This window comes from Alexandromys fortis, unplaced genomic scaffold, assembly GCF_014885135.2.
Source record: "Alexandromys fortis isolate MF-2015 unplaced genomic scaffold, M_Fortis_MF-2015_v1.1 scaffold_101, whole genome shotgun sequence".
In the NCBI taxonomy this organism is placed as follows: domain Eukaryota; kingdom Metazoa; phylum Chordata; class Mammalia; order Rodentia; family Cricetidae; genus Alexandromys; species Alexandromys fortis.
The window spans coordinates 1453270-1468910 of NW_026067983.1; the positions used below are offsets into that span (position 1 = coordinate 1453270).

The following is a 15641-nucleotide window of genomic DNA, read 5'->3' on the forward strand; positions in this document are numbered from 1 at the left end:
TCCAAATAATCACATTGTACGAATTGGGGCTAAGACTTCACTATATGGATAGGTAGGGTGCGTAATTAAATCCCGATAACCCTCTTAAACTTTACCAGCTATAAAATAAAAAGAGGTGTGTAGAACAGATGGTTGATCTACATTGTCAGTCTGCTTGAGTTTAGAATCACCTAGGAGACATTCTTCTGAGTTTGTCGATGGGAGAGTCTTAACTGGGAAGAGATGCACCCCAATGTAGGTGACACCACTCCACGGGATGGACTAATTAAGAAGGGAAAAAGGAGAAAGCCTTCATCCCTTGGCTTTCTGGCGGAGCAGCTGCCTCACGCTCCTGCCACGAGAGCTGGAGCTGCTCTTGCCAGCACGTGTTCCTCTCCACAATAGCCAAAATCCCTAACCGGTGAGCACAGAAATTTCTGTAAGTTGTTTCTTTCAAATATTTTGTCACAGCCACGAGAAAAAATAGCAAAAGCCATTATCTCCCCGAGGTGAGAAGTAATGGCAACGTCAGCAAATTCCTACAGCTCGTGTAAAGCGTTCGTTTGCAAGAAGGAACTGAGTCCTGTGCGTCATGGGAGAGCAAAGCTGCTAAAATTAACCATTTGTTCAGTTTCCCCGGATGACAAACTCAGGCTGAAAGGGCAGTTTGGAAGCTAGTTATTAAAAAGCACTTAATTTTGCACAAAACTCCTTTCACTACAAAGCCTTAATTAAACGTTGCTACTTAATTATTCATGTCCCACTCAGAGCATCCATATGATTTCCAGGAAGGAAACGAACCGCTTAACCTTTCGGAGCTGCGACCATTGCACGCGGTAGCTGCTTCGTTCTGAACGCTCTTTAGTTCTCTGACTCTGCCTGTAGCTGCCAGCTAATGGGGACTCCAGTGAGATCAAAAGCCAGGGGAACGCTGGTATTTTTGGATACTCATTTACACTCCAGAGAAATTCAGAGCTGAGTTTTATCCGTTGACAGGGGAACAATCTGGCAGCCACACAAGCACATTTTTTTCTTTTTCTTTTTTTTATTGTTTATTGAGCTAAATATTTGTCTCTGCTCCCCACCCTTTCCCTCCCTTCCCTTTCTACCCTCTCCCATGGTCTCCATGTTCCCAATTTACTCAGGTGATCTTGTCTTTTTCTACTTCCCAAGTAGATTAGGTCTTAGGGCTCTCTTTGTTGTCTAGGTTCTCTGGGATTGTGAATTTCTTCTTCTCTACTCTGAATATTATTTTTTTCTTATTTTATTTTAGAGTTTTCAAGTGTGTTATCACATTATTACTATGGGATTTCTCCTATTTTTAGTGTAGGCGCTTAGTGCTATGGACTTGCCTTCATTGCGTCTCATGAGTTTGGTACACTGTATTTTCATTTGCATTCAGTTCTAAAGAGTTTTTAATTTTCTTGTTGGTTTCCCTCTGGACCTAATTTTCATAGTAATGAGTTGTTCAGTTTCCACGAGTTTGTATGTTTTCTGTTGTTGTATTTAATATAAAGCTTTACTCCACGGTGTTTACTTTAATGACCACCTCTCCTGATTAGTTTTGGTTTGAAGTCTGTTTTGTCAGTTGAATGGCTACACCTGCTTGCTTCTGGGGTCCATTTGCTTGGAATACCATTTTTTTTTCATTCCTTTACCCTGATGTAATCCTTGCTAGAATAAAGTTCTATGGGCGGACAGAGTCATAGAGAGCTGGAGATGGGATGGAAGGAAAAACTGGAAGGAGTTCCCAAGAACTAGCGGGTCCCTGGTCTGCACAGACAGAATGAGTTCCTAGAGGATGGGGAGGACTGGGAGGAGGGGGCTCCTCTGAGCATCTGCATCAGGACCGCATCTGCCAAGACCAAAGTGAAGGACAAGAAGTCGTGTATTATAATTAATCTAAGTACACAGGAAGGATGCAGTATCATTAATTCAAGTTTGCAAATGATTTGTGTTTATTTATGACCTCATTCTTCTGAAGCTGTTGAAAGTTAAAACTAGACTGGGATTTGAATAGACTATGCCTTGGGTGCTCCTGTGATTGATGGTGTTGAAGGATTTAGTTGGAGAGGGACTTCCAAAACCCCATGCTGATACTGAAAATGTCACAACTCTTTTTGAAATATTGGGTATTCTGAAAGTTTGCATGGGCCTAAAGAAGTAACTCATTAGTCAAGAGGACTTGCTGACCAGCCATGAGAACTAGATTTGATCCCCACACTCATGCCAGCTGGCCCACAGATGTCTGTAAAACTCCAGCTTCAAGGGACTAAAAGCCCTCTTTTAGCCTCTGAAGGTACCTACACATACACATACACACTGGATGAATGAGACAAGACCAGCCAACCTGTGCTTAGAAGAAGCTCTGTGTATGCGGAACTTGCAAACCAATGTATTATAGAGTAAGAGCTCAGGACACTCTGTCCTGAATGACTCAAACCTTTATCTTCAGTTGGCCAAGTTAGCTATGACAGGATCAATGAAGTCACAGATCACAAGACTGATGAGGGACTTCAACCTCTTGGGCAAACACCATTCATACCATAAGCAAACAAATACAGCTCTCTAAAACAAATATTAGTTTCCATAAACCAAATGATGTCCTGGGTCAGCAATACCCAGAACATAGTTAATGAAACTCGCTGCTAATCCATATGCCCAGAATACACAATTTGAACATCAGGAGGGAGCCGCTCTCCTAGCCAACTGGTGGAGACTCTGAGTTTAGGAAAGTAGGTAACTAAGTAAGGGTCACGCCTTCCTCGTCCTGCACGCCTTCCTCGTCCTGCTCCTGCAGCTCCTAGCGGTGACTCTCCCAGCCGCTGCCTGCTCAGAACCAAGTGTTCCAGCAATTTCAGTTCCCTTTGGAATCCTTTGCCTAATGAGGTTTTAGCTTGAATTTAATCCAAGCTGAACTCAAGTATCCATGATTTAAAATTCCTTTGCTTTTATTTGCTGCGAATTAATTAAGCTGTTTTATGTGTATACGTTTTTTTTTTCTTTTTTAAACCGACGGTCAGTCTTCATATGGATTATATATGTGTATGTGTGTGTGTTATGTATGTGTATGTATGTATGTATGTATGTATGTATGTGCGTGCTTCCTGTAAGGCAAAGTCTCATCCTGAGACTAGAGCTTGATTTTTGACAAGGTTGGGGGCCAGCAAGCCACTGTGACTCAGTTGTTTCTATCCTCCACAGTTCTGGGTTTTCGGGTGCCTACAAGACCATTCCTAGCCTGCTAAGTCAGTGCTGGAGTCTGAACTCAGGTCATGCTCATAGTAAGCAGTCTCGACCACTTAGCTGTCTCTCTAGCGCCTGATGGTTTTTGAGACAAGGTCGTGCCTAACACAGCCCAGGCTGACCTGGAGTTTGTGGTGATCCTCCTGCCGCAACCACTGGAATGAATGCTAGGATTACATGTGAGTAATATCCAGCCATCCCAGCGAAATTACAAAAAAGAAAAAAATCTTTAAAATATTTTAACTTAAAAAACTTTTTCAGTGTGTTTAAAAAATAAAGCAAGGTGCAGTAAAGGTTAATTTATTAGCGTTTATTTGGGCAAACAATGCTTTCCATAATGGGGGACTCCAAACCAGAAATAGATCCTTTGCTCCAACACAGGAAAGTCAAGGACAGAGATAAAGTGAAGATAACATTCAGCTGGTGGCAATTGTGCAGTTGGCTTGATTAGAAAGTGGAGTTGTGTGGCTGTAGGTATTTAATTCTTAAAAATGCCGGTACTTACTTGGCTAAAGTTAAATTTAGCTGGTTTTATTTGCTTGGACATTCTTGAAGGCCTGCTGTTTTTATTTAGTTAACTGTATTTGCTATTACCACTATTATTTTATTTTATTCCTGTCTTGTACATCAAACTCAGGGCCTTGGGCATGCTAGAAAAAAATGTTCTACCAGTGAGCTGTATTTCAGCCCTGAAGTCTCCCTGTTAAAATTTTTTTTTGTTATGTGTATGATGTATATATTTGCATGTGTGTGTGTGCATGTTCCTGTGTGTGAGTGTGGACACACCTTCCATGGCACTTATGGAAGACAGAGGGTAACTCCTGGGGTCAGGCCTTCTCTTCTATGTTGTTTATTACTGTTGCTGGCTATGGATGTTGGTCTGCCTGGCCTGGGGGTTCTGGGATCCTGCAATCTCTGCCGTCCATCCTGCTGTATGAGCACTGAGATTACAGATGTGTGCTTCCGTGCCTGGCTTTCATTTGGTTTCTGAGGATTGAAAAGTGACAAATGTTTCATATTTAACCCTTGAGCCACCACCCCATTGTAGCACGATTAATAAAAACCCAGAGACAGATATTGGGGTTCAACCTGAAGATCAGAAAAGCAACCCAGCCAGCCACTGTTTCTTACTTCTACCTCAGTCCAAAATGGCGATCCTGCCTCCAGAAATCCTCAAAACGACACTGTGTGTGAGAGCTGTCTTCTTCTGTTTTATATTCCTCTCTAGGGCTGGGTTTAAAGGCATGCACCACTCCGCCTCGGTTTCTATGACAACTAGTGTGGCTATTGGGAATAAAGGTGTGTTTCTGTAAGACTGACCAGGGTGGCTGTTTTACTCTGATCTCCAGGCAAGCTTTATTTATTAAAGCACAAATGAAATATCACTATATTACATCCCATAAGATTTTCTTTTAAAAATTTTAAAAGATTTTGCCAGGCAGTGGTGGTGCAACCTTTAATCCCAGCACTAAAGAAGCAGAACCGGACAGATCTCTGTGAGTTTGAGGCCAGCCTGGCTTATGGAGATAGTTCCAGGATGGTCAGGGATACTCTTTCTTGGAAACTCTTTCTTGGAAAAAAAAATAAATAAAGATTTTTACTTTGTTTACACTGTGATCCACACCCAGGTCCCCAGCAAAATCAACAAGTGATCTTAATTGCTGAGTTTTAAATTACTATCTCCAGGCCAAAAGATTTTTTTTTTTTTAAAGAAGGGTCTTGTATCTGTGGTTGGCCTAAGAGTTGCTCTGTGGATCAGGCTGGTCTAGAGTTCACAGAGATCTGCCTGCTTCTATGTCCTGGGTACTGGGATTAAAGGTTCACGCCACTATTCCTGGCTCCTCCATCCTCTTTTGAAATTGTTTATTTATGTTCTGAGAGTGAGCCGTGTTCGTGTGCAGCTTTCAGAAACTGGTTCTTTTTTCCACCTTGCTGAGGTGGGTCCTGCATTTTTTTTTTTTTTCTACATGGACTCTGGGGTTGAACTTGGGTTGTCAGGCTTGCATGGCTAAGATAAAGCTGATCCATCACACTAGTCCAGGTCTCTAACTTACTTTTATAAGTGTCAGTCAAGAGGAGAAAAATAATGTTTTCAAATAGAAACTATTAGTCCACATTCCTTACCAGGCTATTATATTGGACAACTCAGATGAATTACCTGAATTTCTAAAAGCAGAAATAGAAAGTGAGTTATCTAATTATGTTGTGTTTATTAGAAACCAGATCACTGGTTTTTGGAAACATTCATGTAGCATTCAAGCCTGTTATTGAGATACAGGTTGAAGGATTTGGTTCTCAGAACCAGCACTGCATTGTATCCGATGTGGGATGTCTTTCAGTGTATACGGTGCTTTTATTGGTTGATGAATAAAGCTGTTTTGGTCAATGGCTTAGCAAAGTAAAGGCAGGCAGGACATCCAAACAGAAATATAGAGAGAATAGGCAGAGTCAAGGAGACGCCATGTAGCTGACAAAGGAGAAACACGCCAGAACATTACCGGTAAGCCACAGTGTCATGATGATGCATAGATTAATAGATACGTGTTAGTTTAAGATGTGAGAGATAGCTAGGAATATGCCTGAGTCATTGGCCAAACAGTGTTGTAATTAATATAATTTCTGTGTGATTATTCGGGTCTGGGTGGCTGGGAAACAGAAACACAGTCTCCATCTACATGTGTCAACCCCAAACTTTCCTCTTGGCGTTCCTTACTGCTCACGCTCTCGTTGTCTGTTTCTATGTACAAGGGAAGGATAATCGCCTCCAGGAGAAAACCAAGATGCTGGCAGGGGGCTCTGACTCTGACCTCTGCAGCACCTCGCGCTGCAACAGAGGTGACGCCGGGCTCTAGGTCATTTTGTGAGCAGGCTTGTCAGGGAAATTTGGGGTGCTCTCACAGCTAAAGGCTGCCTGCTTCTCTTAGAAGTTTCATATCTCACACGAGTTCTCTGTAATCTTCCTGTATGCACATAATTTTCACATTTTCAGTTTAATCTGCAGTGGATTCTACTGCATGCCTTCATGACTTACAGATTTGTCCCTATTAGAGTTACTCTTTAGTTTCAGCAGAGTGTCCAGACTTGAATATTATTTCATGTCTAAAGCAAGCACAGTGCACAACTGTAACAAATTCACATGTACAAACCATCTATCCTCCACTCATGTTCCTCCCTGCTCTTATCTAGATTTTTCTTTGCAATACATTGCAGATATTCATCAAAGAGTCACTGTATTTTATTTACTTATTTCTTCTTTTTTATTTTTAATTTTTTTTTTTTTTTTGAGATAGGGCTTCTTTGTGTAGACCTGATTGTCCTGGAATTCACTCTGTAGACCAGGCTGGCCTCGAACTCAAGAAAGATCCGCCTACCTTTGTCTCCCGAGTTCTGGGCTTAAAGGTGTGCGTCACCTCTGCCCGGCAAGTCACAGTCACTGCATTTTAAAACCTCGTCTTGTGAGTGATGGTTGAACACTGAACACATGGAACAGTAGTAATAATAGTAATAGTAATAAACCTGAATATATTATCAGCTATTTCTCAGCGCAGGCTGAGTCACAGCCTCAGGACACCAACAGCCACCACCTGACGTCAGCTGAGAGCTGCAGAAAGATGCCAGGTCACCTTGTTCCCAGAGACATTTTTTGTGTTGTCCCTGTCTTTCTCCTTCACTCTGTCCTTCGGTTTTGAATCATCCTTCCAGGAAGTGAAATATGCCACCTCCCCAGACCCTTACTTGTTACGGTACCTGAGCCTGTCTCTGTTTTAATTGTCTGTTGCTCTTCTGGCTCTTTGGGGATGTGTCCAAGATGGGGTGACATCTAAGATCCTGTTTTCAAGCCCATCACACCTCAGAATTCAGAGTCAGTAACTGACTGCGATGTCGGGAGTGGTTGCTGGCAGCCTGCATTTTGAGCTGGCTTCCAGGTGATTTTGATGCTGCCTGTCTGGACCATCCTCAGCAAGCCTACAGAGTCTCTGTGCTAAAGGAAGAGAATGCCGAGGAGAAGACTAGGATGTACTCAAGGGGTTTTACCTCTTCCCTGTTCCTCTTAAGATTGTTTTAGAGACAGTCACTTGGTACAGCAGGGGCTGACCTAGGATACACAGCATCTGTGTGGCTGGCAAGACCTCTTATAATCCCATCCCTGACTCCCTTGGCTGAAGCTAAGGGCTTCAAAAGGTCTGCCAAAGCTTAGATCTTGGAGACCACTGAGCCCACAGAGTGGAGCCTCCAGTAAGACCCAGGACTTGCTGGAGAAAGCCAACCTGAGGCCTGCCCCGGCTGAGTCAGACTCTCAGTCCCCAGGGTGGCTCCGGATGAGGCCTGAGGGGTGGCAACGCAGGCTGCTTTCTGGGCATCGCAGTCACTGTTTAAGAATGGATCTTCTCTAGGCCCTTATTTTACAATCAAGCAAAGTAAATACCAGTGTTAAGTGACTTACTCATTAGCTAAACAACTAATTAGTGGGCCGGCTTCTAGCTCAAGGCAAGCACATCCAGGTTCATCTCTCTCCATCACTCACAAGCAGCAAATGCCCGCAAGAAACGCTAACCACTGAAGTAACAGCAAGTTGTGTTTTCTTTTATTTGGACAGCCTGTTCAGTCCACATAAAATATGAATGCCCTTTCAGAGAAGGAAACAGTATTTTCTTTCTTCTTTCCTTCCCTTCTCCTTTGTCTTCCCTTCCCCTCTCCTCTCTTCCCCTCTTCCCTTCTCTTCTGTCCTCCCTACCGTCCTTTCCTCTCTGTCCCCCCTGCCCTCTCATCCCCTCTCCTTAGGTAGTTGCATCCTGGAGGTCTGACTGCTCTGAAACTCATATGCCAGCCTGGTTGATCCTTCCTGCCTCGGCTCTCTGAGTGTCAAGATGACAGGCACAAACCACTAGGCTTGGCTGTTTTCTTTGTTTAATGACAAGTATGAAGGCAAGTACATGCTCCAAAGTTATACTTCTTAATTATTAGTAAAAAATAATAATCTCAGTGGGATATGGGAGGCTCAAATGGGAGAACTGAAAGCTCGAAGCCAGCCTGAGCAGCTAAGAGAAGGACTGTCTCAAAATACAAGTGTCAACTGGGGAGATGGCTTATGAATTACAGGCTCTTGTGGCCAAGTCCCATGGCCCGAGTTTGATCCCATGGGCCTGCACGGTAAATGAAGAGAACCCACTCCCACAACTGGTCCCATGACCTTCACACATATTCATGTGTATACACACATACACATAGGACTCATGTGCCCCCTCCCCATAATTAAATACATGTAATAAAAGTGTAAGTGAAAAGGCGTCGGGCTATGTAGAGCAGCTGCCTGGAGTAACCAGTCTTTGGGTTCAATTCCTAGCACTGACAGCGTTCATTCCTGTTCATGAACTCATGCTGAAGGAGTTGGCTGTGATGCCTGGTAGAGCAATTCTGTTTCCTTAATCAGATACCAGAAACTAGCTGAGCACAAAGAACAGCAAAACAAGGTATCAAGAAACCAAGGAAAACTGTTGGGTGAGATGGCTCACACCTTTAATCCCAGCACTCGGGAGGCAGAGGCAAGTAGATCTCTGTGAGTTTGAGGCCAGCCTGGTTTACAGAGCACGTTCCAGAACAGACCAGCCTGTTACAGAAAAAAACCCTGTCTTGGAAAACAAAAACATCACTACAGGCTCTATGATGTGACTACCATTTTACTCTCACATCCTTCTCATGTATGTGGGGAGGAAGGAAGATAATAGAGATTTCTGTAAATTGATGGTGGTCTGGAAGAAACCAGGAACTTTCTTCCTTTGCCTTTTTCCCCCTCCCTTAAAGAACGGTCCTCTAAAAATATCAGATTCTAGGGCAAGATGGCTCAGTGGGTACACCTGCATCAAGCCTGTGACCTAATTCAATCCCTGGGGCCCACATCTGTGAAAAGAGAGCGCTGAGTTTGCTGCCAAGTTGGCCTTTGACCTCTATATGAGTAGGATGAGGATGTGTGCACAGGCACATGCATATGCAAGCATCCACACACACACACACATGCACAATGTAATAAGAGAAGATTATCACAGGAATGGAGTTAAGAGCACTGGGTCCTCTTCCAGAAGACTGACGGGTTCAATTCAAGTACCCACAGTGTGATACACACTGTCCATGATTCCAGTTGCCCTCCGTTGACACCACAATCATGCTATGTATAGGTATATATGCAGGTGAAACACACATACACATACAAAACCCAAGGAACACCACACTTTCTTCTCACCTGCAAGGCAGTTTATTCTGCTTCGTTTTAAGGTCAACTGGCCACATTAGACTCACCCGAGTAGGAAACCTGCTGGAAGAACAGTCCTGATTGATGGGGAAGCCCCTCCCCAATTGTGGGTGGCACCTTCTGACAGGAGCCCAGACTTAAAAAGGCTGCCTAGCTGATGTGTGCCATCATTGCTGCTGATTGCTTTGCTTACAGACCAGCGTTTCTCCAGGGAATTCTGGAGTCTCAGCACAGGGAAAGGCAGACTAAGTGACCATGGGCAAGCACCCCTCAGTGACAGACAGCTATTTTGGAACCATTCCAACTGCTAACAACCCAGCCTCATGGCCGAATACTGGCTTCTCAACATCTCAGTTACTATTTAAAAACTTACTAAATTGTAATATCTCTCTATATTTTCATCCCCTTAGTTCTGTCCCTCTGGAGGATCTTAGAGAACCAGCAGCGAATATACTGCCTGACCAAACAGGAGAAGAAAGGTTTTATACCATTTAGCGGTGCATCCTCATTTTGTTTCAACTGTCTCTGTAGCACTTTTGTCTTCTTGGACCTTCCCTTGCCTTGACAGCAAAAGCACTTTATGTTTTTCAAGAGTAAAGGCTACAGCGCTTCTGAAATGGTCAGACTTATTACATTGTTACCACTGAGAACAGACTCCTCGGAGACTAAAACCACCGGAGTACATACGAGTACAAACATACCCCTTAACATGTACACTTCTTTCAGCTCGCAGGAAAGAAACAGACACAAGGACAATACAAGTAACATGGAACCATATTGTCGAGGTTTATTTTGGGGTTAAGCCCATCAAACCTCTCAGGGTTGAGCAAGATTTGCTATAGCAGGAGAAAACTGGCTAATTAGGTCTGAGGGAAACTACATTAGTTCATGTAGTCTTTTTATCACGCCTCACTTATTCTTTTGTGTCCTCTCCAATGTTCTCTGATGTTTCTTGCTCTTCTACCCACGCACACGTTTCCATATACAGTTAACAAGCATGAAACCGGCTGAAACTGGCCAGGAGGAGCCTAGCGGCTCAGAGAGGACTTGGCTGTGAAGCTCCCCGGCAGATGTTGTTGGGAGGATTAAGAATTCACACCAAGTTCTAAGTTTTCGTGCACTAATTGACTTTTAAGGGAGACGTCTGCGACAAACAGTCATGGGGAACGCAGCAGCGCCGCTGTGCTCTGAGCATTTCCGTTTCCATCCCCCGAAGGGAACACAGCATTGGTAACCATGGCAACCCCGGGCTCCGGCTCCGGAGGAAGGCGAGGTGCTTGATTTGCATCAGCATGTAGCTGTCTGAATTAATAGGAATCGCTATGGAAACTGCTTCCATCTCCAGCAGGGTGCCTGCCAGCATCCAGGTGAGAATTAATGTCTCTGACGCTGCTTTGGTGACTCAAACCTATTTCCTGTATCTCTAGGGGTAAAGGCAGAAACAGTTAATTTCCTGGGCTATGATTTGAGGTTAATTGAAACCAAGGTGAAGGGTAAATACAGAATATTAATAGCTTGTTAGGTCAGAGCAAAAGGCCAGTAGATTACACCTTCCTGAATCAGCTGTTAGAGAATTGGGGGCACCCAGACCTGTTTATCAGTAGGCCCCAGATTGTCTTTCTGCTCAGAGCCTCCTGCTTAGGGCTCCTTTCTTGTCAGCGAGTCCTGTCAATAGATAGCTGTGGAGGATTAGCTTTGTGTAGAGCTGACTAGGAGAACAAAGGTTTAACTGCGTGAATATTTTCACACAGGGCTTCATGGTGTGGAAATGTATCCGGTTGCCAGTACAGGAGAAGTCAGGCTTAATGAATGATGTATACACTGCTGGGGTATTCTGGAAGGGAGGTCAGGATTTCACGCGATTTCTACAGAACTGACAGTGACTATCCAGAAGACAGGCGTTCCTGAAGCTCTGCAATCGGCTTCTCCATCTGGAATGTATATACACTCCCCGTGGATCTGTCTACTGGTCTTCAGCTGTACTTGCTGTTCAGTCTTGTGGGCTCCAGCACTATATATTTAACAACTGTAGTAACTTCTGAGATGTTACTGGCACACTATCGGGGTTAATTTCCATTTCACCATGAAGAGGACCGAAAGAACAGACTAAGGTCCCACCCCCCAACTAAAGTATTTGGAATAGGGTCTTATACTCTAGTCCACGATAGCCTGAAGCTCATGGTGTGGCCCAAACTGTCCTTCAGCCCTTGAAATGCTGGGGTCATAGCTTTCTAGACACAGTAGGTCTCATAGATAAGAAATGTAACCATTTAATGTTTGGATAGGAAAAAATTATGTCACCTGTGTTAGGGAGTAATGTGAGGAAATAAAAAGTCGGGGGGGGGGAGCAGGGGAGGCTAGGAGATTGGGGGGGGGGCGGCTGGGAGCTGGCTGAACAGGTGAAGGTGCCTGCCAGGTTCTACACCTGAGGCCTGGGTTGGACGCCCTCACACACACCCTGCGGTGTCCCGATAGAAAATGGTCCCCACAGACAGTGACACTACTAGGAGGTGTGGCCTTGTTGGAGGAAGTGTGTCACTGGGGGGCAGGCTTTGGTCTCAGATGCTCTAGCTACACAGTGTGGCACTCTTTCTCCCTGCTAGATTCAGATGCAGACCCAGAACTCTCAGCTTCCCCTTCTGCACCATGACAATGGGCTAAACCTCTAAACTGTAAGCCGGCCCCGATGATAGGTAGCTGTGGTCATGGCGTCTCCATCCCTACTACACCGGTAAACGAAAAGAACTCTGAGCATAAAACGCAAGGATTTTTAAAAAGCCATTTATTTTTTTTTTTAAAAAAAAAAAAAAACTGGTTTGTCAAATCACATCCACGAGCGGAAGAAACACAACTATTGAAATGGCCCTGTGATACAGACAGCAGTGGGGCGTTCACGCGATACCTGAAAATACAGCTAAAAAAAGGGGTCAAATGAGTATTGAGCTTCAGGTTCCTACCTGACCCCTTGGTGAATGGCTTTAGTTAGCATACAGCGAGAGGTAGAGTCCCAAGTGTCTTAGCTGATGCCTCAGGGCTCAGTTTAAACAAAACAGAAATGAAAACCCCTTCCCCTCCGAGCTCCGAGCAGGGAGGCCTCGCTGCCTATTATTTATTTCCTTGGTAAAACAGAAGCCGAGTTTCCCTCCCCCAATGCTCCAGCAGACCCTTCCGCAAAGTGTGGAGTTAGGCAGTGTGCTTGTGACATTTAGTTTTCTTCACCTTCTGATTCGGATTCTAGGAGAGAAAGAAAGGGAATTTTTATTATCAGGCTCCCTTAAGTGAGGTTATGGATGAACTTCTAATGAGCAGCCAATGCTGTGGGCTGTAGTGATATTTTGTTGCAATCTAACTCAGAGAAGCAGAGTGGCCAGCTACTAGACAGACCTTTTAACTGACTGTCTCTAGGACCCCTCACAGTGCATCTCCAGACTGCATCTGCTCTCCCGTCTCCTCCCTCCCACCTTACATCCCTTTCTGTCTCCTCCTCCCCAGTGCTGGGATCGAAGCTGTGTGCCACCACCTGTTTGTCTTTTAGACTGGATCAATTTTGTGTGGCTCAGGGTGGCCTTGAACTCACAGAGGTCTGCCGGCCTCTGTCTGAGTGCTGGGATTAAAGGTGTGCGCCACCACCGCCTGGCCTCTAAGGGGTACTTGGCTCAGCTCTGCAACCTTATTTGTTAGATTACAAACAAAATATGACTACAGTCAGCCTGGGACATTTTTACCATGTATTCATTAGGCAAAGCCTAAGAGCAGATCAAACACCCTCTGTAACTTTTGCTTCCCAGTGAACTTTGGCCTTCTAACAATGCAAAGAGCCCACACGCATCACTGAGGAGCTTAACCTTTGATTCTAAGGCAAGCTTTCACGCTGTGCTTCTGTCTCCAGCACGGCTCACCTGAAGGGGCGGAAACCCCACTAATCACACCGTGTGTGGCTAAGCCCCACCATTTCATCCTCGCCATAGTCCACCAAGTGGATAACCTGAGTTCCTTCCTTTTTAATTCTTTAAAAAATATGTATTACCTTGCCTTTAGATGTAGGCAAAATAAAAAAGCTTATCTATGAAGGCACATTAAAAATGTTAAGGAAAGCGAGGGGGAGGTGACCTGAAATACAGTGACCAAGTGTTTGTCCAGTGACCCTCAGAGTTGTCAAATGAAGTCTACCTTCTTCTGCATTTTGGAGCCACTCCACGAATTTCTTCATCTGGTCGAGAAAGACACTTTTGCCTTTGGCGGCGTGTGCTTCTTTATACCACTTGAGGATGGCTTCTTCGCTCAGAACGTCGGCTGCAGTCAGAAAGCAAGATTGCCAAGTTACAACAGGGATGCCATGCTTAAAAAAAACTCAGTGTGGGGGCGGTTCTGGAGAGGTGGCAAGGGAGTTAGGAGCATTTTCTGGACATTCATGAGGACAAGGATTCAGATATCAGCATGGATCTGTGTCCAGAATATGCTTACAACGCTGGCTCCAAGGATGTGTGTGTGTGTGTGTGTGTGTGTACAGGAGGACGGCTGCCCAGCTCCAAGGGTCTGGGGGGGGGGGGGGACACAGAATTGCTGTGGTTTGTTGAATCCTACAGTGCCAATGAGAAAACATGAGCCTCTACTTTGGGGTAAAACCTGACAGAGGACACTCGACTTCCTCTTCTCGCCTCCGTTAGAATCATCTCTCTCTCTCTCTCTCTCTCTCTCTCTCTCTCTCTCTCTCTCTCTCTCTCTCTCCTCATTTCTGAGTAGAACAGAATGTCCTCTTGGTGACAGTGATTGCAACCACATCCACAGGAGACAGTGCAAGCCACGCAGGTCAGCACTGGGGCAAGGAAATCTCTTTAACAAATGGATCCGCAATTCCAATATTTTAGAAAACCATGCCCTTGTTGAAATAGGAGTGGCGGGGCTGCGTCCCCAGCACCCCAGCCGCCTGCTAGCTCATGCCTGAAATAACAACACACAAACTGTATTCATTGAAGCACTGCCTGGCCAATTTCTATCTAGCCTCTTCTAGGCTAACTCTCGCACCTGGACTAGCCCATTTCTAACAAGGTATGTAGCACCCCAAGGTGTGCTTACTGTGAAGATATCTAGCCTACGTCCATCCTGGTCTGATGCCTCTGCCTCAGAGAGCAGAGCTATCGCGAGGGGAGCATGGCATCTCTGCTCCAGAGCAGAGCTGTCGGGTCTCTCCGGGAGCAGAGCAGAGTCTGAGCTCACTTCCTCTTCCTCCTAGCATCCTATTCTGTTTACTCCTCCTACCTATGTTTTAACCTATCAGGGCCAGCCAAGCAGTTTCTTTATTGCTTAACCAATGAAATCAACAGATTGATATATGACACTCCCACATCATGCCCTTACAAGCTCTACCACATCCTGCTTAAGGTGCAGCCTCATTTATGAGGCACAGACACGCGAGCCTAGGAGCTGGAAGCTGTTAGGAATAGCTCCGAATGCTAAACTCGTCAGCCCACACAGGGCCTGGTCTCATAAAACAAGGAACAACCAAATGGCTATCTGCTCTTCTAAAGCGGATTTCCCTTTTCTGTCTGTTAAGGAGAAATGGCAATTAGAAAAGATGAAGGCAGGGTGCATGATGATGCCAGCAAGCAAAGATGAGCGCAGGGACAGGATGGACAGACAACTGACCTTCCACACCACACGCCATCATTCAGTTATTACATGCTAGAGTATAATAGTCCATGTCACAGTGCAGGACTTCCCCAGGGCCACAGGAAGAGAGACACAGCGGAAGTGTTAAGTGCCTTTTATCTAAAATTGTAAATGGCACGCCATTAAGTTATCGTGAATGGAGGACACTTAAGGACAGGGAAATATGAAAATAACAGCCTACAAACTCTGCCAGAGGCCTAATGAATTGTCTTTTGGGACTGTGTCCCCCTTAAGAGTCTATTCCCTTACATGTACTGATAAATAGATGTAAAATCCATGCATCATTCTAACAACACATTTGCAATTAAAAGTAATTTTTATTGATAAATATCACAGGAATTATTTAATATGACATCTATTTAAAACACCAGTACCTTTTCATAACAAAAGCATTTAGTTTTACTTTCCTTTAAAAAAAAACCCACCAGGCATTTAGAAAGGGCTCTTGGATTAAGCTGAAGAAATGGGGATGGGGACACTGGAGAGATGGCCAAGTGGT

At 44.7% G+C, this 15641-nt stretch overlaps 1 protein-coding gene across 1 annotated transcript in view; it reads right to left on the reverse strand.

Annotated features, from left to right (window-relative positions):
- Positions 1–12237: 12237 nt before the first annotated feature.
- Bzw2 (basic leucine zipper and W2 domains 2) overlaps positions 12238–15641 on the reverse strand; it is a 49542-nt gene continuing 46138 nt past the window's right edge. Inside the window, exons 11-12 of the mRNA XM_050158716.1 lie at positions 13643–13765; positions 12238–12706 (exon numbers count right to left, since the gene is read on the reverse strand). Coding sequence (XP_050014673.1) covers positions 12678–12706; positions 13643–13765 — 152 coding nt within the window. The 3' untranslated portion in view covers positions 12238–12677. The remainder of the gene's footprint in view (positions 12707–13642; positions 13766–15641) is intronic.